The following is a 26,545-nucleotide window of genomic DNA, read 5'->3' on the forward strand; positions in this document are numbered from 1 at the left end:
ACATATTATAGAACGATGGAAAGGTACATCATCCAGACACCAAAGGATAAATGCTATCAGCCTTATAACTTAATGTTGTTCAGAAACTTCTGTTTTTATAGGCTGGTTAACAGAATATGATACGTCAGTTAAACAAAAAGTACACAGAAATACTTGAAAATTCTAATTCTATTGATGTTAAAATGTGTGTGTTGGTGGGGGGGCTATGTATTCATGTTTAACTGGAAGGAAACATATGAATTAGATAATTACTATCTCTAAGTAATGGATTTTAGATGACTTTCATCTTCTGTTATATATTTGTCTATGGTTTCAAATTTCCTATAGTTGCCACATTTTTTCTGTATAATAAAAATGTAATAAATATTTTTAAATAATTGAATAAAATGAATTAAAAAGGCAGGATTCAGCAAGCTCCTTGTGGACTGCCCAACAGTTCTCTGTTCCTTTTTAGTATTCAAGGTCTTCTTTACTTTGTTTCTAATTGTCATTTCATTCTTACTTTCTTACTTTTTTTTACAAACCTGCCATACTGAATTTCTCACTTTAAAAGAAGCCTATTATACAGAGTGAAGTAAGCCAGAAAGAAAAACACCAATACAGTATACTAACGCATATATATGGAATTTAGAAAGATGGTAACAATAACCCTGTATACGAGACAGCAAAAGAGACACTGATGTATAGAACAGTCTTTTGGACTCTGTGGGAGAGGGAGAGGGTGGGAAGATTTGGGAGAATGGCATTGAAACATGTATAATATCATATATGAAACGAGTAGCCAGTCCAGGTTCGATGCACGATACTGGATGCTTGGGGCTGGTGCTCTGGGATGACCCAGAGGGATGGTATGGGGAGGGAGGAGGGAGGAGGGTTCAGGATGGGGAACACATGTATACCTGTGGTGGATTCATTTTGATATATGGCACAACCAATAAAATATTGTAAAGTTTAAAAATAAAATAAAATTAAAAAAAAAATAAGCTACCTCTAGCCAGGACACTATAAACATATAGAACGGAAAAAGAAAATATTAACAATTTTATGTTGCTACTATATTCAATTGGTATTCACTATTTAACACACACACACATAGACAAATACACACACAGAATGCTCTATTTACCTATATGTGACTTAGCAGTTCCATAAGATTATTTAAATGTTTATTTTTATTTAAATGTTTCATATTCAGAACAAAGCTAATGGAGGTGATGGAACTTCAGTTGAGCTATTTCAAATCCTGAAATATGATGCTGTGGAAGTGCTGCACTCAATATGTCCCCAAATTTGGAAAACTCAGGAGTGGCCACAGGACTGGAAAAGGTCAGTTTTCATTCCAATCCCAAAGAAAGGCAATGCCAAAGAACGCTCAAACTACTGCACAATTGCACTCATCTCACACGCTAGTACAGAGAAGGCAATGGCACCCACTCCAGTATTCTTGCCTGGAAAATCCCATGGATGGAGGAGCCTGGTGGGCTGCAGTCCATGGGGTCACTAAAAGTCGGGCACGACTGAGCGGGACTTCACTTTCACTTTTCAATTTCATGCATTGGAGAAGGAAATGGCAACCCACTCCAGTGTTCTTGTCTGGAGAATCCAAGGGACAGGGGAGCCTGGTGGGCTGCCATCTATGGTGTCGCACAGAGTCAGACACGACTGAAGTGACTTAGCAGCAGCAGGAGCAGCATACGCTAGTAAAGTAATGCTCAAAATTCTCCAAGCCAGGCTTCAGCAATACGTGAACCTTAAACTTCCAGATGTTCAAGCTGGTTTTAGAAAAGGCAGAGGAACCAGAGATCAAATTGCCAACATCTGCTGGATCATCGAAAAAGTAAGAGAGTTCCAGAAAAACATCTACTTCTGCTTTATTGACTATGCCAAAGCCTTCAACTGTGTGGATCACAAAAAACTATGGAAAATTCTGAAAGAGATGGGAATACCTCTTGAAAAATCTGTATGCAGGTCAGGAAGCAACAGTTAGAACTGGACATGGAACAACAGACTGGTTCCAAATAGGAAAAGGAGTATGTCAAGGCTGTATATTGTTATCCTGCTTATTTAACTTATGTGCAGAGTACACGAGAAATGCTGGGCTGGAAGAAGCACAAGCTGGAATCAAGATTGCCGGGAGAAATATCAATAACCTCAAATATGCAGATGACACAACCCTTACGGCAGAAAGTGAAGAGGAACTAAAAAAACCTCTTGATGAAAGTGAAAGAGGAGAGTGAAAAAGTTGGCTTTAAGCTCAACATTCAGAAAACGAAGATCATGGCATCTGGTCCCATCACTTCATGGGAAATAGATGGGGAAACTGTGGAAACAGTGTCAGACTTTATTTTGGGGGGATCCAAAATCACTGCAGATGGTGACTGCAGCCATGAAATTAAAAGACGCTTACGCCTTGGAAGAAAAGTTATGACCAACCTAGATAGGATATTCAAAAGCAGAGACATTACTTTGCCAACAAAGGTCCATCTAGTCAAGGCTCTGGTTTTTCCTGTGGTCGTGTATGGATGTGAGAGTTGGACTGTGAAGAAGGCTGAGTGCTGAAGAATTGATGCTTTTGAACTGTGGTGTTGGAGAAGACTCTTGAAAGTCCCTTGGACTGCAAGGAGATCCAACCAGTCCATTCTGAAGGAGATAAGCCCTGGGAGTTCTTTGGAAGGAATGATGCTAAAGCTGAAACTCCAGTCCTTTGGCCACCTCATGTGAAGAGTTGACTCATTGGAAAAGACTCTGATGCTAGGAGGGATTGGGGGCAGGAGGAAGAGGGGACGACAGAGGATGAGATGGCTGGATGACATCACTGACTCGATGGACGTGATTTTGAGTTGAACTCCGGGAGATGATGATGGACAGGGAGGCCTGGCGTGCTGCGATTCATGGGGTCGCAAAGAGTCGGACATGATTGAGTGACTGAACTGAAGGAGAAAGATCAGCTTGGAACCATCTAGTGATTTCTCTGTATCAATCTGTATCTATACACAAATTCCTTTTCCCTCCCCATCATATATTCCTGACCATGTGATCCATTAACCACAATCTGTGTATACATCACTGGCAGTTCATTTCGTATCTTGGCTTTGCCTGTCCTTTCCATCTGAGATCACTTTTACAAAGCAATACTTAAAAGCACAAATCAAATGTTCCCATCAGTCAGAGATTATCTCTCTCCTTTTGCATCCTAGTGCCAAACGATGTTTTTTGCATGTATTTTTCCCACTGCATTACTGTGTCACAATAAACTTTCGGAGGGTAAACAGCTACCTTTTTCTGTGTTCTGTGTTTAGCATATAACTGATCATACAGAATCCACAAATATGCAATGAAAAATGGACAATTCAGGTTTCACAATTGAAACTCAGACCTTTGGAAACATGCCAGGGAATAGAGAGGAAGTATCTGACTGCAGGAAATGAGGTTATAGAGACAAAGGAAGAAAAGGGGAGAAGGCATCAATACTACTTTTACCTTCTTCACAATTTTGCCTTACGCTCACCCTAAGGCAACATGAATGGTAGAGACAGGACACTGAAATTGCAATTGATCCCTAACACACTAACTAGAAATTACTCCATTCACAGCAAATAAGAAGAAAGAATTACCAGAGCCAAAGCAAAGCTAACTTACTTCCTTTTCCTAGAAATAAAGTAACCAAGAGTTATAATAGGAACAAAAACAGAATAGGGACAAAAACATTGCCTTTTCCACATCCAAATGTATTCTTCTCTTTGCAAGAAAAGGAGGATAAAACAGGGCTTGCTGAAAGCTATGTGAAGGATACATGTTATGCTTTTCAAATGGATATGTATGTATATAGATGTGTGAGTATAATATACCTATATTATATATACTTCACCTTATATTTATAACATACCTCTACAATAAGTCAGTAATAGTACTTGAGATCTTAGAGAAAAAGAAGCCCCACATCTCCTCGGGTCTTACCTTTCACCCATACAGCAGGATCAGTTACCTCAGATCATGTGGTCATTCAGTTTAGCTTATCTTAGTTTAGTTTAGTCATTCAGTTGCTCAGTCGTGTCCAACTCTTTGTGACTCTATGGACTGCAGCACGCCAGGCTTCCCTGGCCATCACCAATTCCCGGAGCTTGCTCAAACTCATGTCCATCGTGTCAGTGATGCCATCCAACCAGCTCATCCTCTGTGGTCCCCTTCTCCTCCTGCCTTCAGCCTTTCCCAGCATCAGGGTCTCTTCAAATGAGTCAGTTCTTCGCATCACGTGGCCAAAGTATTGGAGCTTCAGCTTCAGTATCAGTCCTTCCAATGGATATTCAGGACTGATTTCCTTTAGGAACTGGTTTGATATCCTTGCAGTTCAAGGGACTCTCGAGAGTGGTCATTCAGCCACTGCTATATCCCTATAACTGTTCATTATTAGGCCATTCCTACTTGACTACAAGTTTCTCAAGAGAAACTTTATATCTGCATATCGAATCCCTACTTTGGGAAATAGTGAAAACCAAAAATGGTAAAATGAGGGAACATATTATTGAGCCCTCTAATAAATAAAAAGTTTTATTTGCTTATACATTATCCTGAAATGTTCCACCATCTTTGCCTGTAAATCATGTCTCTGAAACCACAAAGTGGGAAATTAACCTCTTTTGAAATCCTTGATTGTAGCTGCTAAGACTTCCACTGTGCTTTTAGTGTTTCTTGTGGCTCCTTAATGGTACATTCTCATGATTTCAATAAACTTCTGTTCTCAATATTGCTTCCCCTTGGTCAACACCTTTTAATGATTGATGGACCCTGGGAGCAATAGACTGCTTTCCTCAGTCCAGATTGTTTCATGGCTTGATGAGGATGAAGACTGCTTTTCAAAAGATAGGTTTCTGGATTCCAACTATGGAGATGGTTTCACTCCATTAGGGAGTTTCAAGTAGTGACACTGCAAAAGTTTTCTAGGTGATACTTCTATATCAATAATTTATCTTTATGGAGCTGGGGAAAATAGGTATTCACAACAGAAGAAGGTTTTCCCTAGGAAGTATCTATCTGCAGAAAATTTAGCGTGAGGAAGGGAGGCACGAGGCTAGGAACAAAATGTTCAGAAGGTATAGTTTACCACTAAAGATGGAAACATTCAATAATAATATTCCACAAAATGCAGTGCACATATCATAGTATTAAAAAAGGTAATGAAGGATAGTGGAAGTATACCTTTTTATTTCCCCTTTGGCCACACCATGTGCCTTGTGGGATCTTGGTTTGCCAATGAGGGATTAAACCTGGGCCATGGCAGCAAAAGCCCAAAATCCTAGCCACTCCATAAACAAATTAACTCCCCAACTATACCTTTATAACACTGATTCAAATAGTAAGAAGTATCTCCTTTTTGAATTGTCTTTAAACTATGCTGTCGCATGTAGGATAAAGTTTCAATTTTTGAATACTTGTTAATTTTAATTTGAAACAAGGAGAAACCTGGCTCAAATTCAGAGACTCGGGAGCAATAGATCTTATTAGAATATAAGAGTATTTTCTTGTTTTCTTAGGTTTATTTTTACCTTGTCTTTATAGCAGGTGATACTAGTTTTCCACATAAAATACCACTATATTCAAACCTCTTTAGTACAAGCACTGAAGTAAAAATGGTGAGTATATTAAATTATCAAGTCAATATTGCAGATAACGTTCAGTTGTGACAAAACCACGGACACAGTAAGAAATGACTGCAGTTTGGAAATTTTATCAATAGTGATGGATCGATCTCCCAGAAATGGATTTCTATTTGATGGGGAGCATGGAGAGAATTGATAAAGGCTAAGCATTTACTTTGCCGACAAAGGTTCGTCTAGCCAAGGCTATGGTTTTTCCTGTGGTCATGTATGGATGTGAGAGTTGGACTGTGAAGAAGGCTGAGCGCTGAAGAATTGATGCTTTTGAACTGTGGTGTTGGAGAAGACTCTTGAGAGTCCCTTGGACTGCAAGGAGATCCAACCAGTCCATTCTGAAGGAGATCAGCCCTGGGATTTCTTTGGAAAGAATGATGCTAAAGCTGAAACTCCAATACTTTGGCCACCTCATGCGAAGAGTTGACTCATTGGAAAAGACTCTGATGCTGGGAGGGATTGGGGGTAGGAGGAGAAGGCAACAACAGAGGATGAGATGGCTGGATGGCATCACTGACTCGATGGACGTGAGTCTGAGTGAACTCCGGGAGTTTGTGATGGACAGGGAGGCCTGGCGTGCTGCGATTCATGGGGTCGCAAAGAGTTGGACACGACTGAGCGACTGATCTGATCTGATCTACTGCAACGTTTGTCACATGCTAAGAAATGGTAGCTACATTGTCTGATTTGTAATCTTCCTTTCTCTTATATATAGTTTGGCTTATGTTCAAAATTCAAAGCATGTTTAGTAAATAGAATGGCAAATCTCGCAAGTTAGCACATTTCCAGGTGTGGGTCTGAACATTTTCCTTGCTACAACCATCTCCTACATTCCCCCTGGCTTTTATCTCTGTTTTCTCTCTACCTCCAGATGGGCCACTACAGTTTACCTTCCTGTGCAGTCTGCTGCTGCTGCTGCTAAGTCACTTCAGTCGTGTCCAACTCTGTGGGACCCCATAGACGGCAGCCCACCAGGCTCTCCCGTCCCTGGGATTCTCCAGGCAACAACACTGGAGTGGGTCACCATTTCCTTCTCCAATGCATGAAAGTGAAAAGTGAAAGTGAAGTCACTCAGTTGTGTCTGACCCTCAGCGACCCCAAGGACTGCATCCTTCCAGGCTCCTCCATCCATGGGATTTTCCAGGCAAGAGTAAGTCTCTGTCAAAGTCTCCTCAGGAGCTCAGAAATCAGTTTTCTCTAGAAAGAAACCAGTGTCCTTAGGGAGCAGGTTTGAACAGAGTATATTTAATTAGGTCTAAGTTTTTTAGTCACTGAGAATATCATTCACAGACATGAATCAACCAGTAAGGACACAGCCATATGTTTTATGAGGTTGCCTGCAACTGAAACACTTTATACTAAGTCAAAGGAAGAAGCAAGGAGGATTGTAATTAACATCAATTAAAAGAGATTTTTTAACAACATGAGATGAATCCCAGCAAATTAAGAGGCTTAAAATCTGAATTTTCTAAACAGAGAAGAAACTGAGCAATGGCATATGTGATAAGGTCACACTAGACACCTGGCTTTTAAAAGGACCAAAGCTGTGGGCAGCAAATAGATCTAGAGCCACCCACCTAATTTCTACACAACTAGTGACTTTCCCCTTTACATTCTAAGTTTCGGTTACCTCAGCTATAAAATGAAAATGGTGGTACCTTTCTCCTGAGGTTCTCCTGATGATTAATAATATTTTGCATAAAATGGCCCAGCCGATAGCACATGCTAATGCTATTTGCTCCTTCCTCACTTAAAAGAAAGGGATGATAATGATATCATAAACAACTGAAGACACAGTGATTTGTTTAAAAAGCCAGGCAAACTCATCAAAGTGAGTACATGCAGTAGTCTATAAAGAACGTTCTTTTATCTCTAAAATATTGGGTAGAAAAGCAGATGAATGCATGAATTAATTCTAACCAAAACAAAGATAAAGTATAAATACATAAAATGTGTTAAGAGGTTAAGTGGCTGGTAATTTTCATTAATTTTATCCCTATTTTGTAACTTTTACAAACATTATGTTCCACAAAATAGGAAATCTTTAGAAAACCTGAGAATTGTTCATAGCTTTGAAAAAAAAAACTAGGATTCAAATGAGAGGAGAAATATACTCTACGGCAGTGAACTAGTTCACTTGAGCATTATTTTTAAAGTTTTATCTTGAATTTTCACCCATAATCTTTCAAATGAGTATTGTAAGTAAACTGTGTTAATATTTACTTGAGTATCAAATTCATTCAAAAGATATTTAGACAGGAAAACTACATGTATGCCATAAAAGTACATGGGGATGGGGATACTCATAAACGTTTTCCTCTTAAGATACCTTAAATAAGACTTAGCATTTAAACATTGCTTCCTTGAGGCATATTATGAAATATTTTTCTCAGAAGAAAGGGATTTGAAGTCCATAAAATAATTATACAAAATGGCCAATCTTAATATTTTAACCATTAAATTTGTAAAGGGAATATTTAGTGAGAGGAAAAAACATCAGTAATTCAATAAATGAGATTTACATCCTCAGACATCTTTTGAAAAAGTTTTTAATTCATATCTTTAGTGTTTGAAATGGAAAGTGTTAGTCACTCAGTCATGCCTGACTCTGCCAGCCAGACTCTTCGCGACCCCATAGACTGAAGTCTGCCAGGCTCCTCCGTCCATGGGATTTTCCAGGCAAAGATACTGGAGTAGTTTGCTATTTCCTTCTCCAGAGGATCTTCTGTTTGACTACCCAGTATCACAAAATTAATAACTGGCTGAGGAGGTATTTCTACCCTATTTGTTCTCAAAGTCTATATATTTCTACTCTCGTGTAGATTATATGGTCTCTGAAAATATATAAGTCCATAACATCCATAACAATATTTAAATATTTAAACATAGTAAATAACATTAAAATATTTAAATAAAAACAATATTTCAATATATAAATATATGATGCTATAATTTGTAAATTCACATAGGAATAGGTTACAGCATCAGCAATATTCAACCAGAGAATGCTAAAATCTCTACTCATTTTAAGGTGACATCACATTTCTATTCTTAAGAAACTTTGTGATACTAAGTAAAGTGAAGTTTTTCTCTTGAAAAGTTCAAGTTTTTTAGGAGATGCTTTATTTGGTGATTATAATTATTAACTCCTGTTTATCCCTGACATGATCTTCTATAATACAAATGATCTGTTAGTGCTAAGTCAATAGTTATGAAATGTAAACATTACTGATCAAATGCACCTGTAGATGCCATCCATCATGTGACAAAGTTTTTAAACTTTGAATTATAAAACCACTCTTTACAGAGGAAAAAAAAAAAAACTATGTCCTATGAGTTGATTTAAAACACTATAAATTTATTTAAATATATGCAAACAGTAATATAGGTATAAAATCCTTATACTCACAATAAAATTTAAACTGCCAGAATCACAGCTTAAAACAAACATGGTTATACAAGTAATTAATTTAATGAGGAATATGAGGTCGTGTGTAGTAGTGAGGTAGTGTTCTAGATTTCTTTTCCTTTGAATTCTTCATGACTCCACTATGCATACCAGTCAAGGTTTAAGCCATTTTTCCATGTTCAAACTACAGAGAAATCATCATTCCTGCAGAATGCAAAGATGTCAGCCTGTTTTCCCTCAAACACACAATTTCTGTATTAGATCTTATTTTTCAATTAACTTAAAAAAACGGAATTTCTACATATATAATGTTGAAATATATAATGTTACATATATAATGTTAAAAATTAAAAACAAAGAGAGAATATGCACATGGTAAAAAAAGTTTCAAAAGTAGTACCAAACATATCTTTACTTAGGATTCTTGTACACTAGTATTTTCTGAAAAATCTCATTACTGAACACTGATTTGACTTTTTGTAATCCAGAATTTTTCAAAATTTTATTTTAAAGTCATAGGGTGTTTTTAATAACATATCCAATAACACAGTTTGAGAAATGCTGTATTAGACTGTCAACTGATTTTAAAAAGCACTTTCATACAATTGTTTTTATTAAAATGCATCATTTCAAGCACGTTGTTCAGCTAATCACAGTGAACACCAAGAAGGAAAAACATGAAGTGTATGAATTCAAGTAAATAGAGCCAGTGAGAAACAATAAGAACGCATACTTTCATTTTCTCTTTTTTTTCCTTCTGTTTAGGAGAAAACAGTCTACTGTATTTAAATTATTAATTTAACAGAGTCTTATTATTATCTTACTTTATACCATTTAAAGTTAATCTGAAATCAGGGAACTAAAAATAATTTTGTCAAACTTGATACTATCAAAAGGAAGTTTCTAGAGAATTTATTTAATGAATTGGTAACTGCGATGAAATTATATATACAACAGTAAAGTTCTATTATAGTAAATATTACTTTTGTGCTACATATGAGAAATAACTGAAGTAAAACATCAAGTAAAAATTAAAAACATAAAGTATAAAATATAGTATTCAACAATGGATATACCATTAGGGAGGGGAAAAAAGATACCTATGACAAATGATTATAAAAGAAAATGTGTAAAGTGTGAAATACATTCTCACAGCATGAGAGAGAGTGATGATATATAAGAATATAAGGGAAGATTTTGATGAATATAAGCCACATACAAACTGTATGAAAAAAACTATAGGCAGTTCTGCTTTGAATATCCCATCAAGGAGCCAGACCCATATCACACACTCTACCTCATGTCCCCTTAGACACTGAGGACTTCTACATACTGAACTTGTTTCTAAACGTTATCCCACTCGGGTCCAGTCCTCAAATACTTCTCTTTTCAATTTGGGTGGGACTGTAAGAAATCAGAAGAGAAAATTTTCTCACCTGTACTATTATCATTTTCATTTTAACTCTCAAAGTGGTATTATTTCCTCCAGATTAGACTCTTCTCCCTAAAAATAAATACTAAACTATCGGATTGGCCAAAAAGTTCATTTTCCATAATATCCTATGGAAAAATCATGGCCTTCCATACCACTTGTATTAACTATCTTAGCGAGATAAGTTTATCTAGTTCTCTATTCATTTAAAATATATTTCAGGGGGAGATGGGTGGGGGACTGTCATCCATCCAGACCCTATGCTAACTCTGAGGATCAGGAAAGAACATAAAACAGAGGAAATCACTTTTTATGGAACTGTACAACAAATTTTCTGATAAGGGTTAAGAAATAATCAATGTACATATACAACAGAATAGCTAATATTATTTCTGAGGGGGTGGTGAGTGAAAATTCCTTCTTGGAAGTGATAATAATGTAAGGCCTAAAGCATTACTAGAAACTTCACTGGTAGAAATACAAAAATGAGACTTAGGTCAATTTACATTTTCCTGAAGAAGACAGGAGTTATTTGGACATGATACCAAATGGACATAATCCATACAGATAAATTTATAGGCCTAGTCTGCACCAGTCTAATGCAACTGTGTTAAAATAATAAAATACAGTTGACTCTTGAATGATTTGAACTGCATTTATATGTGAAATTTTTTCAATAAATACATACTAAAGTACAATATAATCTGGGGTTGGTTGGACCCATGGATGCAGACGTGTGAATACAAAAAATGACAAGCCAACTAAAAAGTGAAATATTGATTTTCAACTGAACAGGGGTCAACATCCCTAAGCTGTGAGTTGTTCCAGGGTCAATCATAATCAGAAGTTTTTCAATTCAAATATTATTAACGACTTCAAAGTAGATCAAAGTTTATTTACTTTATATTTCATAGTGTTATATGGTGAAATTGCATTTCTTCTCTTTTATTCCATCATACACCCCAAATTCTGTAGGTACTTCTACATGAAAGATGCTCATATAGAGCACCCAGACATGCATGGATCTCTTTTCTCTCAGTTAGGTCTCCTAATTTTTCTATTGTAGTAAGAACATTTAACATGAGATCTATTCTCTTAACAAAGTTTTAAGTGTAAACTACAGTACTGTTAACTTTAGGCACAACAGAATATATCAGTTCTCTTGAGGTACTCATAATGCATAATGAAAACTGAATAGTTCTCCATTTCTCTCTTCCCTATGAAAGTGAAAATGTTAGTTGCTCAGTTGTGTAGGACTCTTCCAAACCCATGGACTGTAGCCCGCCAGGCTCCCCTGTCCATGGGGTTCTCCTGGAAAGAATAATGGAGTGAGTTACCATTGCCTTCTGCAGGGATTCTTCCCAACTCAGGAATTGAACCCAGGTCTCCCATACTGCGGAGAGATTCTTTACCATTGGAGTCACAATCCTGGCAATTACCATTCTACTCTTTGCTTCTATAAATTTGACAATTTCAGATCACCATATAAGATTATCTTATAAGTGAAACCATACATGTCATCCCGTGATTGGCTTATTTCACTTAACATAATGTCTCCATCCATGTTGCTTCATATTGTAGGATTTTCTTCTGTTTTAAGGCTGAATAATATCCCATTATATGCATAAGAAATGCAAAAAGGCAAATTGGTTGTCTGAGGAGGTCTTACAAATAGCTGAGAAAAGAAAAGAAGCTAAAGGCAAAGGAGAAAAGGAAAGATATACTCATTTGAATGCAGAGTTCCAAAGAATAGTAAGGAGAGATAAAAAAGCCTTCCTCAGTAATCAGTGCAAAGAAATAGAGGAAAATAATACAATGGGAAAGGCAAGAGATCTCTTCAAGAAAATCAGAGATACCAAGGGAACACTTCATGCAAAGATGGGCACAATAAAGGACAGAAATGGTATGGACCTAACAGAAGCAGAAGATATTAAGAAGAGATAGCAAGAATACACAGAACAGCTATACAAAAAAGATCTCATGACCCAGATAACCATGATGGTGTGACCACTCACCTAGAGCCAGACATCTGGGAATGCAAAATCAAGTAGGGCTTAGGAAGCATCACTAAAAACAAAGCTAGTGGAGGTAATGGAAATCCAGTTGAGCTATTTCAAACCCTAAGAGAAAATGCTGTGAAAGTGCTGCACTCAAAATGCCAGCAAATTTGCAAAACTCAGCAGTGGCCACAGGACTGAAAAAGACCAGTTTTCATTCTAATCCCAAAGAAAGGCAATGCCAAAGGGTGTTCAAACTACCACACAATTGCACTCATCTCACATGCTAGTAAAGTAATGCTCAAAATTCTCCAAGCAGGCTTCAACACTATCTGAAATGTGAGCTTCCAGATCTTCAGGCTGGATTTAGAAAGGGCAGAGGAACCAGAGATCAAATTACCAACATCCGTTGGATCATCAAAAAAGCAAGAGAGTTATAGAAAAACATCTATTTCTGCTTTATTGACTACACCAAAGCCTTTGACTGTGTGAACCACAACAAACTCTGGAAAATTCTGAAAGAGATGGGAATACCAGACCACCTGATCTGCCTCCTGAGAAATCTGTATGCAGGTCAAGAAACAACATTTAGAACTGCACACGGAACAACAGACTGGTTCCAAATCAGGAAAGGAGTATGTCAAGGCTGTGTATTGTCACCCTGCTTATTTAACTTATATGCACAGTACATCATGAGAAATGCCAGGCTGGATGAGGCACAAGCTGTATAAGATTGCTGGGAGAAATATCAATAACCTCAGAAATGCAGATGACACCACCCTTAAGGCAGAAAGCGAAGAACTAAAGAGAATTTTGATGGAAGTGAAGAGGAGAGTGAAAAAGTTGGCTTAAAACTCAATATTCTGAAAACTAAGATCATGGCATCTGGTCCCATCATTTTATGGAAAATAGTAGAGGAACAATGGAAACAGTGACAGACTTTATTTTGGGGGGCTCCAAAATGACTGCAGATGATGACTGCAGCCATGAAATTAACAGACACTTTCTCCTTGGAAGAAAAGCTATGACCAACCTAGACAGCATATTAAAAGCAGAGACATTACTTTGCCAACAAACGTCCATCTAGTCAAAGCTATGGTTTTTTCCAGTATTCACGTATGAATGTGAGAGTGGGACTATAAAGAAAGCTTAGTGCTGAAGCATGGATGCTTTTGAGCTGTGGTGTTAGAGAAGATCCTTGAGAGTCCCTTGGACTGCAAGGAGATCCAACCAGTGCATACTAAAGGAAATCAGTCCTGAATATTTATTGGAAGGACTGATGCTCAAGCTGAAACTCCAATACTTTGGCCACCTGATGCAAAGAACTGACTCAGTGGAAAAGACCCTGATGCTAGGAAAGATTGAAAGTGGGAAGAGAAGGGGAAACAGAGGATGAGATGGTTGGATGGCATCACCAATTCAGTGGAAATGAGTTTGAATGAGTTCTGGGTGTTGGTGATGGCCAGGGAAGCCCAGCGTGCTGCATCCCATGGGGTCGCAAAGTTGGACACAACTGAGCAACTGAACTGACTCTGTGCATATACCACATATTCCCAGGCATCTGTTGTTGGATATTTACATTGTTTCTACTTCTTGACTATTGTGAATAATGCTTTAAAGAATATGAGAGTCCAAAGACAATATATAAAGGATCAACAGATACATGAAAAATGCTCAACATCCCTAATCATCAAGGAAAAGCAAATAAAAATCACAGTGAAATATCACCTCACAACTGTTAGGATGGCTATTATTGGGGGGGGGAGACAATAGTTAATGAGGATGTGAATAAACTGTTGGCAGGAATTTAATATGATGCATCCACTATGGAAAACAGTATGGAGCGTGCTTAAAAGATTAAAAACAACCATAGGATCCAACAATTCAGCTTCTTGATATTTATCTGAAAGCACTGAACTCAGGATCTTGAGCATAGGTGTCTCCTTCTTTATGAGTACCTTATCATTACACTGATAACTCTCTCTGTTTAGAGATTCTTCACAAAGAAATTACCAGAAAATTGGTCCCTCTCTTTCTAACTTCTTTATCTTTCTGTAAAATTTCCTCCTCCTTAGAGAGAGGAAAGCAGGAAATGGAACGTGTAGGAAAAAGGAAGAAACTAGGCTGTAAAAAACAAAATCAGATTCCACTTCTCTCCTAATCTACAGCATTGCAGGTAGTATATATTCCGTTTGCTGCAAGGAATTCACACTCAGAACACATACCAGAGGTCAGAAGGATTAGGAGAGGAGATCCATTCACCAAGCCATTAAACAGGAGCAAATGTTTTACCAACAACTCAAGCATATTTCACTTCACTTGTGTTTCCTGGCTCCATACACCTACCTTGGAGCTTTTATGCTAACTCTTGCTCTTAAATCTCCTTTCATATAAAAGAGTTTTTCCATATGGTACATAAAACTCAAAGAACAAATCAGTTCAGAAATCAAGGCAAGGTTTCCCACTGCTAACCTGTCAGAATGAGTCTGTTTATTTATTTATTTATTTATTTTTAAAATCTCTTAAGGCTCAACAGACTTATTACAACTGTCAGACTTATGTTAGACAAATTGGCCATAATGTAAATAAATAGTCTCTCACCTTTGAAATTCTAACACTCAGCAGAAACATAAACCTCAAAAGCCACAAAAGGAAAAGCTGCCCTGAATTAACGATGAGGCCTTCCAGCATAAAATAAAATCATGTTTAGACACGGAGTACTTCCTCCCTGAGCATACAGATGAAGTTAGAATTAAGATGGCAAATCTAAAACAGGCAAAGTTTTTAGGAGCACCTCATTTATGTATTTTTATACACTACTCCTTGGAATCCTTGGGATTCTACAGAAGTCTTGGTGTCCACATTCTTATTCCAAATCCCCCAAAGATACTAACCTTTGAAATTTGAAAATAGAAGTAAAAATTCCCCGGAATTCTTAAGAATTTCCAAAATCATAAATAATTCTGTATTTTATGTACTTTAAAACTATGTCTTAAAATAATTAACAGCTAAAAAATAAAGAATGAATCTTTTAGATTCTAAAAGATTAAATATTTCAGGGGGATTTTATAAAAATTGGATACTACATAAACAAATACATTATGACAAGATTATATAGTTAAATAGTAAGCGAAATGAACTCTGCCTGATTAGGAAATATTTGATAATCAAAACATCAACGAAAGAAACATTACCATTAATAAATGCCAAGTAAAATAATTTAAAACTAAAATATAATAGTATAAGTATTTAATATTTAAAAGTTATTATTAAAAATGAAAGTTTAAAACACAGAAAGCTTAACTGTTCTATCCTGTTGTCTTAATCTTTGTTTCACAACAAATTTTCCAAACATTGAATGATTTCCTTCCTTTTGCACTGATGTTAGTTAACTTGTTATAAGTTCATCCAAAACATCTGCAAGTTGAATGCTATGATGTATGATGTTCTGTATGTTCATTTCATTTTTAAATAATAAAAATATTTTATCTACTTGTCCTGATTTTTATTTTGCCATTAAAATCTATATTTATTTTTCTGCTTTGTATTTTACATCAGTTTCTAATTTTCTTTTGGAATACTCCACAGCAACGTTCATATATTCTCTTTGCACTTCTTTTTCAAAGATCAATACTCTAAAGTGAATATCCAAGCACTGAAAAACCCCAGCAAACATTATTAGGTAGTAGTTAAATGATGTAAAATGCAGAACTCCTAGCAAAACTAATAGAACTTCACATAATTGTGCATTAAAATTGTCAATATAAACATTTATTTGTTTCCAAAAGTTATTTCTTGGACTACCAATCAAAAATTTGTTTAAAACATACTGTATGACTAAACTTATTAATATTTAATTTTTTGCAAGAATGACTCACCTTTTGCAGTGGCAGATAGCACTATGCACATTTATTTATAGCAGAGCAACAGCTATGAGGAAGACTGAATTATCAGACAGTATTGTTTATTTTCTACATACTTCTATCTTGGTTTTCAGAAATATCCATTTTATTCTTTAAATACAGATCAATGCTTTTCCTCATATTTCCAATTGATGTTAGGTAATTTTCTCAATCTAGTAGCATCTCTGTGTTAACCAAGAAGTTTTTATTTTCAAAGTATAATTTTTTCCTACTTTCTCCCCTTTTTTGCAAAGAAATAGCCCCTCACTAACCAGTAGATTAATGCCAAAGGGTAAGATAGTCAAGTGATCAAAGTCCACAAAAAGATAAAGAAAGAAGTGTTTGATGCAAAAAAAAAAAAAAAAGAGAGAGAGAGAGAAATAAATGTATGGGTTCAAAGAGTCTCAGTGGAATCCCTATAAAAATTAATGTCTTAAAATATATTGAAAATGGAAGACAGTAAAAAAGAAATCTTGAATACAGAAAACTAACTATTATAAGGAAATATCAATCTTAATGATATTTCTCATCAAAATTTCTTATCAAAAATTTGGAGGATAGAAAGTAGAAGAACACTTTTATATTACTAAAAGAAAAAATAAATTAACCTAGATTTCTATATTTAGAAAAACTATACTTCAAGAGTGAAGCTGAATAAAGACATTTCCAGATAGAGAAAAATTAACATAATCTGTTGCCAATGTGTTCTAAAATAATCACTAAAGAAAATTCTTCCAACAGAAAGAAATTATATCAGAAGAAAATTTGGAATATTGGGAATAAGTAAAAACAACAGAAATGGTTGATATCTTAGATAAATACATTATTTATCTAAGAGCTTTAAAATATTTTATAGTTGTTAGAAAAAAATCATAATATTGTATCATCAGATTTTTGTAGCTTCAATTTATAAGAAAAGGTACATAAAGAAAAGTTACATTAAGCAAAGATGGTAAAGAGACAATATTGTTGTGACATTTCTACATCCTAATTGAAATGATAAAATGTTGATACTATTATATTGTAAAAATATCATGAAACTATATTGTAATTTTTAAGATATTCCACAAAATACCATATGATTACAATCAACTACATAATGGGTAAACAGAAATACTAAAAATATTAAAATAAGCCACAAAAGATAGAAAAATGGAAACAACCAAGGGACAAATCAGAAAACAATTAATAAAATTATAAAATTAATCCAAACATACCAATAATTACATCATATGTAAAGTATCTAAATATACCAAAGAAAAGACATAGATTAGGAGAATGCATCTAAAAAATATGTGCTGCCTACTAGAAATTCACTTCAAATATAAGTAGGCTAAAGTTAAAAGCCTGGCAAAAAGAATTAACACATGAATGCTAATCAAAAGAGTGGGAATATTAATATCAGACAATTTTCAGTCAAAGAGAATTGCTAAGGATAAGGAGATTACAAAATAATAAAAGAGTCAATTTCAACTAAGAAAGCTTAGCATTTTAAATTTAACTTACTACAGAGCTTTAGAATATACATGGCAAAACCAAAACAAATGAAAGGAGAAACAGATAAATCCACAATCAACATCAGAAACGTCAACACTCTTGCTGAGTAAAAACCAGGATCAATATGAATTATTACAAAATCAGCAATGATATGAAAAAATGAACACCATTAATTAACTAGAGCCTTTGCATCAACACTTGCTTTTAAAACTCTTTTCATGTAAAGTCGGTTTTCCATGAAATACAAAAAAAATCTCAAAAATCCCACAAAATATTACCAAATACGATCCAACATAACATATAAAGAATAATAACCCCAAATCATCTGTGGTTTATTATAAGAATGCAAGCCATGTTTAACATTTGAAAACAAACATATCCCAATAGAATCATAGCCTAAAAGTCATGTCTGACTCTTGCGACCCCATGGACTACAGCTTGCCAGGCTCCTCTGTCTATGGGATTCTCCAGGCAAGAATACTGGAGTGGGTTGCCATTTCCTTCTCCAGGGGATCTTCCCGATCCAGGAATCAAACCTGGGTCTCCTGCATTGCAGGCAGATTCTTCACCCACTGAGCTACAAAGGAAACCCTAAAGAAAATCAACATGATCATTAAAGTTCATGCCCAAAAAGCATTTGACAAAATTCAAAATCCACTGCTAATAAATATTCTCAACAAATCATAAATAGAAGATAACTTACTCAACTTGATAAAGAACATCTACCAAAAACAAAACTACAACTAACCTCATCCTTAAAAGTAGTGAAAGACCTAGTAAGAGTATCAACTCACAGCAGTCAAACACCTGTCCTATTAAAGGGGAAGCTCCAGCCAGAAAAATGTAACAAAACAATAGAAGACATAAACACTTGAAATGAAGAAATAAAACTGTTCTTACTTGCAGATGACATCATTGTCTAAGGAGAAAATCCCAGAGTCTAAAAACAAATAAAAACAAAACAGAATAAAACCTCTCACACTAATTATTTATTGAAGCTTTAGGATGCAAGGTTAACACATAAAAATCTATTGTATCCTATGTCTAGCAATGTAATACACAATTTTAAAATTGTGTTTTCAAAATTCAACAACAATGTAAAGATTCAAAAGCAACAATGTAAATATTTAACTCCAAAAGGAAACACTCATGTACAAATATATAAAACATATATATATATATATATAAATTGTATTCTGAAAACTAAATGCACTGATGAAAGAATCAAAGAAGACCCCAAAAGCAGAGATGCATAGGGATAAAATTTCTATTTATCAATCCATGAACTGCTCAATAAAACCAATTTGATCTTTAAAATAATTGAGATACATATTGTGTTCATGGGTTGGAAGACTCAACCTGGTAAAAATGTCATTCCTCCTATTTTTTTTTTTTTCTTACAGATTTTATTTCATTCAAATCAAAATTACAGGAGTATATTTTGTAATATACAGAAGGAGTATACAGAAGCTCGCTCAAAAAAAGAAAATGGGGGTGGGGGTGGGGGGTGGGGAGTGGGTAAGGGTGATCTTGGCAAGATGGTGGAGTAGCCGACTGCAGCCTTCATGCCCTCAGACAGCACTAAAATTAGACAACTATCCACAAATTTAAGTAGCTCTGGGAAAGCTCAGGGATCCACTCAGAAACTTCAGCAACAGACTGGGGAGAAAAGTCCCATAATGACTTCACAAAAAGGGAAGGGGGAACAGTCTCGAGTTGCCAGTCTCATCCCATCCCCCAGCGTGGGACAGCTTGGTGCTGACAGGAAGTCCCAGACCCCAGAGAATTCCCTTCACCAGGAAAAAAACAGGGATGGTAACCAGCTACCCAACTTTTCAGGGCCCTGCAGGAGGACCGGCTTTGGTTTCATCCCATTCAGAGACTGGCACTGCCAGGCTGTCTAGAGACAGCACGAAACAAGGAAGCAGAGGCTATGGAAACCAGCGCTGAGTTTCCAGTCACCTGCTCCACCAACGAGTCCACAAGCCCTGTCTTGAGAGTCTGGACAGCCACTGCATATACCAGTGGACCCATGAAGCTTTCGTCACTGAGGACCTCACTGTGGACCCCAGTGCACAGCTCTGCAGAGGACACCTGTCGTTCTCCTCACCGAAGAAAACAGCGGCTGGCGCAGCCACCACAGACCCAGGCCGCTCCTGTCACTGAGGACTCCACAGGTTTTCTCGCATTTAGAAACACCAGTGACTGGGTCTCTACCTGCTTCTGTCCTCCTCCTCACCAGCTGCCACATCCAGTGCTACCATGGACGCCTGGGACCGGAGAACTTGCACCTGGCGCCCATCCAGTCTCTCTCCAGGAGGCAGTTTGGCCTCGGATGGCCGCACAGGTGCAGGCATCTGGAGAGATTCCCACCACCCGCCTCCGCCGCTGTGCGCATGCCCACAGCCAGTCCACGCGCTTGCGCCGTGGCAGGGATCCTCACAGACACTAGCGGGCCCTGACGAGGCTGGACTTGGAGCTCCCCGAGCGGCGCTGTCGCCTGTGCCCACAGTTTCGCCTGTAGCTCTGCGTCTGCACGCTGCAGACTCCGACTCCTGTCAGTGGCGTCCACTGCCCCGCACAAGCCTGCGGCGAGTCCTCTGTGCCGCCTTAGCAGTGCACACCACAGCCAAGGCCCCTCAGCCGCGCCAAGGCCTGGTTGTCTCTACTCCGCATTAGTTCGCAAACTGGCGCCTAAACTTGGAGCTCAAGGAGTGACTGGGGATAGACGCAGCCCACTCCAAATTGGTAGGTGGTGTTTTTAATAAGCAAAGGAACATATATGAGGGACTTGTTTGGGGAGACTGTGAAACAAGTAGTTGTGTGCACCTGCCCGCAGAATCTTCAGAGTTCCTATAGAGGATGGAGTTCAGTCACGTACGCTCTCTCAGCTGCTCTCTTAAGGCTGATTCACTGAAACAGCTGCAGCTGTGGGAATGGTGGGCAGAAGATACATTCCCAGGACAGGGGAAGGGGTTGAGGAATACCGAATTCCCCGCCTCCGGTGACTTGCAGGTCAGTCAGCCGTCACGTTCTCTGGATGACCTCCTGCAAAGCTTTATTCCCCATATTTAGCTCTTATATGTGCTCCTCTTTCGCTCCTCCTCCAGAATGTGCCCTGAGGGGTCCGCCATGGGTTTCATTTGCATGACCAAGGCTCATTTGACTGCTCTCTAGCTGCACCATCCCTGTGGGACATTCCATTGCAAATTCCAATAGAATGTGCACCCCTGGCTAATTCATGTCAATGTATGGCAAAAACCACTACTATATTGTAAAGTAATTATCCTCCAACTGAAATAAGTTAATTAAAAAAAAAATCCAATAGAAAGGCTTTCCCTAGGCATCATGGGGCTTAGGGTTCTCAACAGGTTTATCACAACTTGAGTCTGAACAGTAACCATCTCCTTATGATTTTCACACCTTTACAGTGTTGAGTGTCTTGGCAGGGGTTCCAGTCTGGCATCTAGGGTAGCAGGCTCCACTGGTTGGTCATACAGATGTGTGAAAGCTTGGGACAATACGTTGGTCCACAAGGCCAAAGTGGTTGTATCTGTTACTAATTTAATCTCCTGCTATAATATTCCATTTTTCCTTTTTATCAACCCTGATGCCTATGGGTTATAGCAGAGAGGAAACCTCCATTCAGTGTTGTGTTCTTTTGGCCAGTCTTGCATGCCATGACCCTTAAAATATGAGGCCTGATCACTGTCTATTCCATGAGGATGTCTGTACAGTGGTACTTAAGTTTCCCTAGTGCCCTATTGTTTGTAGCTTGGTAACAGGAGAAAGCTTGAGTTAGGCCAGACATGGTGTCCACACAGATCAAAACATACTTAAAAACCTCATTTGGAGGGAAGGGACCCTTATAATCAATTTGCCAATCTTTTACAATTTTGAAATTTTGGTAGATACCCCCATGTTCCTTTGGCAGTTGCCTTGGAAATTGATTTGAACACAAAGATAATTGTATTAAGCAATTCGCTGTATATAAAGGGCAATTCAACATCCTTGGCAATGTGTCATCCCATCTGAGTGCTATGGTAACCCTTCTTTCTACATATCCAATCTGCTGTATCTACTGAAGAGTCAGTTGTGAAGATTCATATCTGGGCTAGGACATAAGCTTCCTGATTGCCGGGAGGTGTCAGTGCCTTATGATTCAGAATATTAAAAACAATGAGGCATTCTCAGACACTTGAAGGTGCACCCAAGTGTTTTTCTGTATATCCTGATCCACAAGCACTTATTTATGATCATCCATTTCTCAGTACGAAGAGAAGTTTCTTACCATAGCATGTTTCTAAATTCTTCTGGTCATATCTGAGTCCATGCATATTTGTATTTATTTAATTAAAAAATTATAGTTGATCTGCAATGTTATATTAGTTCCAGGTGTCATTCGGTCGCTAAGTCGTATCTGACTCTTCACAGCCTCATGGACTACAACATGTCAGGTTTCCCACTCCTTCACTATCTCCCGGAATTTGCTCAAATTCATGTTCAATGAGTACGTGATCCTATCTAACCATCTCATCAGTATTTTTATAGATTATACTCTATTTAAAGTTATATAAATATAACTATAATATATATATAATATTATATATATATATAAAATATTATATATAATATAAGTATAGAGATTATACTCTATACATAGCCCCCCAGAAGTCTTGTATATTTTTACAGGGGTGCCTCTTCTAATAAGCCCACTTCCTGGTTAAATCCTATATCCCCTGTGCTATACAATATGCCCTTGAAGTTTATTTATTTTCTACATAGTAGTTTCAACCTCTTAATCTACTAACTCTATACTGCCCCTTCTACCTTCCCTTTCCTCACTGGTAACCCCTAGTTTACCCTCTATATCTCTGAGTCTGTTTCTGTTTTGTTATAGTCATGATTGTTTATTTCTTTGTTTTTAGATTTCACATATATGTGATAACATACAGTATGTGTCTTTTGTCTTTTGACAGTTCACTCAGCATAATCCCTCTAGGTCCATCAAGGTTGTTGAGAATAGCGGGATTTCATTCTTTTTATGGCTGAGTAGTATTCCATCACATATATAAACCACATCTTTTATATCTGTTCGTTTGTTGCTTCCACCTCTTGGATGTTGTAAATAATGCTGCTGTGAACATTGTGGTCTATGTATCTCTTGAATTAGTGTTTTTAATTTTCTTTGGATATATATCCAGATGTGGAATTGCTTGTTAATATGCTAGTTCAATTTTTAGCTTTTTGAGGAGAAGGCATACTGATTTCCATAGTGGTTGCATCAGTGTACGTTCTTACAAGCATAGAACCAGGCCACCAACTGTGGTCCTGGGAATGCCTCACCTTCTCAGAAATAACCCACCAGGAGCCCTTTTGGGGGCATCACCTCTGCCTGTGCCCATCCCTCAGCCTAATTTCCTACCTTGGGCGCCTGGCCCAGCCCAGGCTGACAAGTGAGGGAAGGGGAGAGGCAGGGGCATAACTCCATCCTCCCTTCCTTTTGACAAGATCCTAGAGGTTTCAAGTCAAGGCTGGAGGACAGAGATCATGACCTTACCAGCTACCTCTGAAGTCATGGAACCTGGGAGCAGAAGTCCCAACCACCACGAAATCAAGCATCAGTTAGACCTTGCAATCATGGGGAGGCCAGAGATCACAAGCCTCTACAAAGGGATATATGTGTGTGTACATGAGAGTGGGGCCGTTTCAGAGGTCATATCTCATGATTTCTTGAGGTGCACCATCACTGCTCTTTTCAGTAAGCCAAAGGCCAAAGTGCCCCCCTCCTTTTCATCTACCCCCAAGTCCTCAGGCTTTCTGAAGGCTAGGGGAGAAGAAGCTAAATGAAAGGTGTTCCAGGTACATATTTATCTCCCCTTCCACATAGCCCCCCAGAAGTCTTGTATATTTTTACAGGGGTGCCTCTTCTAATAAGCCCACTTCCTGGTTAAATCCTAAGACCAGTGTTGTGTTCCTAAGGTCTGGCCACTCTAAGATGAGGGGGTACTGCATGGGGAAGAGCTGTGAGGGAACAGGCAGGAATCCAGGGCTTATCCCTGGAAATATGGGGTCCAGCAGGGGAACCAACAGGGGAAGAGGCTTGGGTACCTGGACCAGGAAAAAAAAGAAAAAAAAAAGGCAAATGCTTCCTGCTTATCTGACAGCCCAGGTTCCTTCTACTTGTAACTGTTGTGCCCCCATCTCCAAAGGTGCAAGCTCTAAGCTTCAGACTCTACTTTGTGGCTTGGTCCTCTCCACTCTAAGTGCCCCCAGGATTCCTGGGTCTTGCTCTCCAGAACCCTCTTTCCCAGAATGCTGCCCTAGGCTAAGGAGGGCCAGAGAAGGTACCATGTACCACATACCAAAAAAGGTTTGGCCTAGGGGTCGGCCACATACTATCTTCAGCAGCCTCTTGGCATAAGCCCCAGCCTTCCCAAAGCAGCAGGCATCCCCAAGCAGGGGCCCAACCTAGAAAGCAGAGATAGGTTTAACAAAAACATAATGTTGACTTTCCCCCTCCAGTGGGGCTATTCTGTAATGTGACTTCCATATGTTTATATAAAATGAGTGTCACATTGAGAAAAAAGAAAAAAAAAACCTGTTTCAAAAGGTTACATATTTTATTCTATTTGTATGATCTTCCTAAAAATAAAAATAAAACTATATAAGTAGAATACAAGTCAGCAGTTGCCAAGGGTTAAGGTTGAGGGAAAGGTGAGACTGTAAAGGGATAACCTGAAGTGGTCTTTTGGAGACAGTGTAATTGTCTTCATCCCATTTGTTGTATACATGATTCTATACAAATGCTAAAATTCATAGAATGGTAAAAGAAATAAATCAGTTCCACACAACAATAATTAATCAAATTACTGATGGAAGCATCCTGTTTTATTTAAATGATAACCAGTGTTTAACATCCTCACATATACAAGGGTGTTAACTATAACAAAATGATGCATATTTTATTTTGAGAACATCTGAATGCAGAGTTCCAAAGAATAGCAAGAAGAGATAAGAAAGCCTTCTTCAGCAATCAATGCAAAGAAATAGAGGAAAACAACAAAATGGGAAAGACTAGGGATCTCTTCAAGAAAATCAGAGATACCACAGGAACATTTCATGCAAAGATGGGCTAGATAAAGGAAAGAAATGGTATGGACCTAACAGAAGAAGAAGATATTAAGAAGAGGTGGCAAGAATACACACAGAAGAACTGTACAAAAAAGATCTTCACAACCCAGATAATCACGATGGTGTGATCACTGACCTAGAGCCAGACGTCCTGGAATGTGAAGTCAAGAGGGCCTTAGAAAGCATCACTACGAACAAGGCTAGTGGAGGTGATGGAATTCCAGTTGAGCTATTCCAAATCCTGAAAGATGATGCAGTGAAAGTGCTGCACTCAATATGCCAGCAAATTTGGAAAACTCAGTAGTGGCCACAGGACTGGAAAAGGTCAGTGTTCATTCCAATCCCAAAGAAAGGCAATGCCAAAGAATGCTCAAACTACCGCACAATTGCACTCATCTCACACGCTAGTAGAGTAATGCTCAAAATTCTCCAAGCCAGGCTTCAGCAATATGTGAACTGTGAACTTCCTGATGTTCAAGCTGGTTTTAGAAAAGGCAGAGGAACCAGAGATCAAATTGCCAACATACGCTGGATCATGGAAAAAGCAAGAGAGTTCCAGAAAAACATCTATTTCTGCTTTATTGACTATGCCAAAGCCTTTGACTGTGTAGATCACAATAAACTGTGGGAAATTCTGAAAGAAATGGGAATACCAGACCACCTGACCTGCCTCTTGAAAAATCTGTATGCAGGTCAGGAAGCAACAGTTAGAACTGGACATGGAACAACAGACTGGTTCCAAATAGGAAAAGGAGTACGTCAAGGCTGTATATTGTCACCTTGCTTATTTAACTTATATGCAGAGTACATCATGAGAAACGCTGGACTGGAAGAAGCACAAGCTGGAATCAAGATTGCCGGGAGAAATATCAATAACCACAGATATGAAGATGACAACACCCTTATGGCAGAAAGTGAAGAGGAACTCAAAAGCCTCTTGATGAAAGTGAAAGAGGAGAGTGAAAAAGTTGGCTTAAAGCTCAACATTCAGAAAACGAAGATCATGGCATCCGGTCCCACCACTTCATGGGAAATAGATGGGGAAACAATGGAAACAGTGTCAGACTTTATTTTTCTGGCCTCCAAAATCACTACAGATGGTGACTGCAGCCATGAAATTAAAAGATGCTTACTCCTTGGAAGGAAAGTTACGACCAACCTAGATAGCATATTCAAAAGCAGAGACATTACTTTGCCAACAAAGATTCGTCTAGTCAAGGCTATGGTTTTTCCTGTGGTCATGTATGGATGTGAGAGTTGGACTGTGAAGAAGGCTGAGCACTGAAGAATTGATGCTTTTGAACTGTGGTGTTGGAGAAGCCTCTCGAGAGTCCCTTAGACTGCAAGAAGATCCAACCAGTCCATTCTGAAGGAGATCAGCCCTGGGATTTCTTTGGAAGGAATGATGCTGAAGCTGAAACTCCAATACTTTGGCCACCTCATGCAAAGAGTTGACTCATTGGAAAAGACTCTGATGCTGGGAGGGATTGGGGGCAGGAGGAGAAGGGGACGACAGAGGATGAGAT

At 38.0% G+C, this 26,545-nt stretch overlaps 1 protein-coding gene and 1 long non-coding RNA gene across 8 annotated transcripts in view; one reads left to right on the top strand and one right to left on the bottom strand.

Annotated features, from left to right (window-relative positions):
* The window catches only part of LOC147353360 (uncharacterized), a 102,906-nt gene extending 82,422 nt beyond the window's left edge, over positions 1-20,484 (bottom strand). For both annotated transcript variants that reach the window (XR_015145046.1, XR_015145047.1), the window contains exons 1-2: positions 20,103-20,484; positions 18,786-18,825 (exon numbers count right to left, since the gene is read on the bottom strand). This is a non-coding gene — a long non-coding RNA (uncharacterized LOC147353360). The remainder of the gene's footprint in view (positions 1-18,785; positions 18,826-20,102) is intronic.
* Positions 19,416-26,545, top strand: part of LOC147353361 (uncharacterized) — a 64,355-nt gene continuing 57,225 nt past the window's right edge. For all 6 annotated transcript variants that reach the window (XM_086349554.1, XM_086349557.1, XM_086349553.1 and 3 more), the window contains exon 1: positions 19,416-20,633. In XM_086349554.1, the coding sequence (XP_086205680.1) occupies positions 20,148-20,564 (417 nt within the window). In that variant the 5' untranslated portion in view covers positions 19,416-20,147 and the 3' untranslated portion in view covers positions 20,565-20,633. The remainder of the gene's footprint in view (positions 20,634-26,545) is intronic.

The sequence above is a fragment of the Bos grunniens genome, chromosome 18 (assembly GCF_055505025.1).
Source record: "Bos grunniens cultivar Pamir isolate PY7600 chromosome 18, Bosgru_T2T1.0, whole genome shotgun sequence".
NCBI classification, from domain to species: Eukaryota; Metazoa; Chordata; class Mammalia; order Artiodactyla; family Bovidae; genus Bos; species Bos grunniens.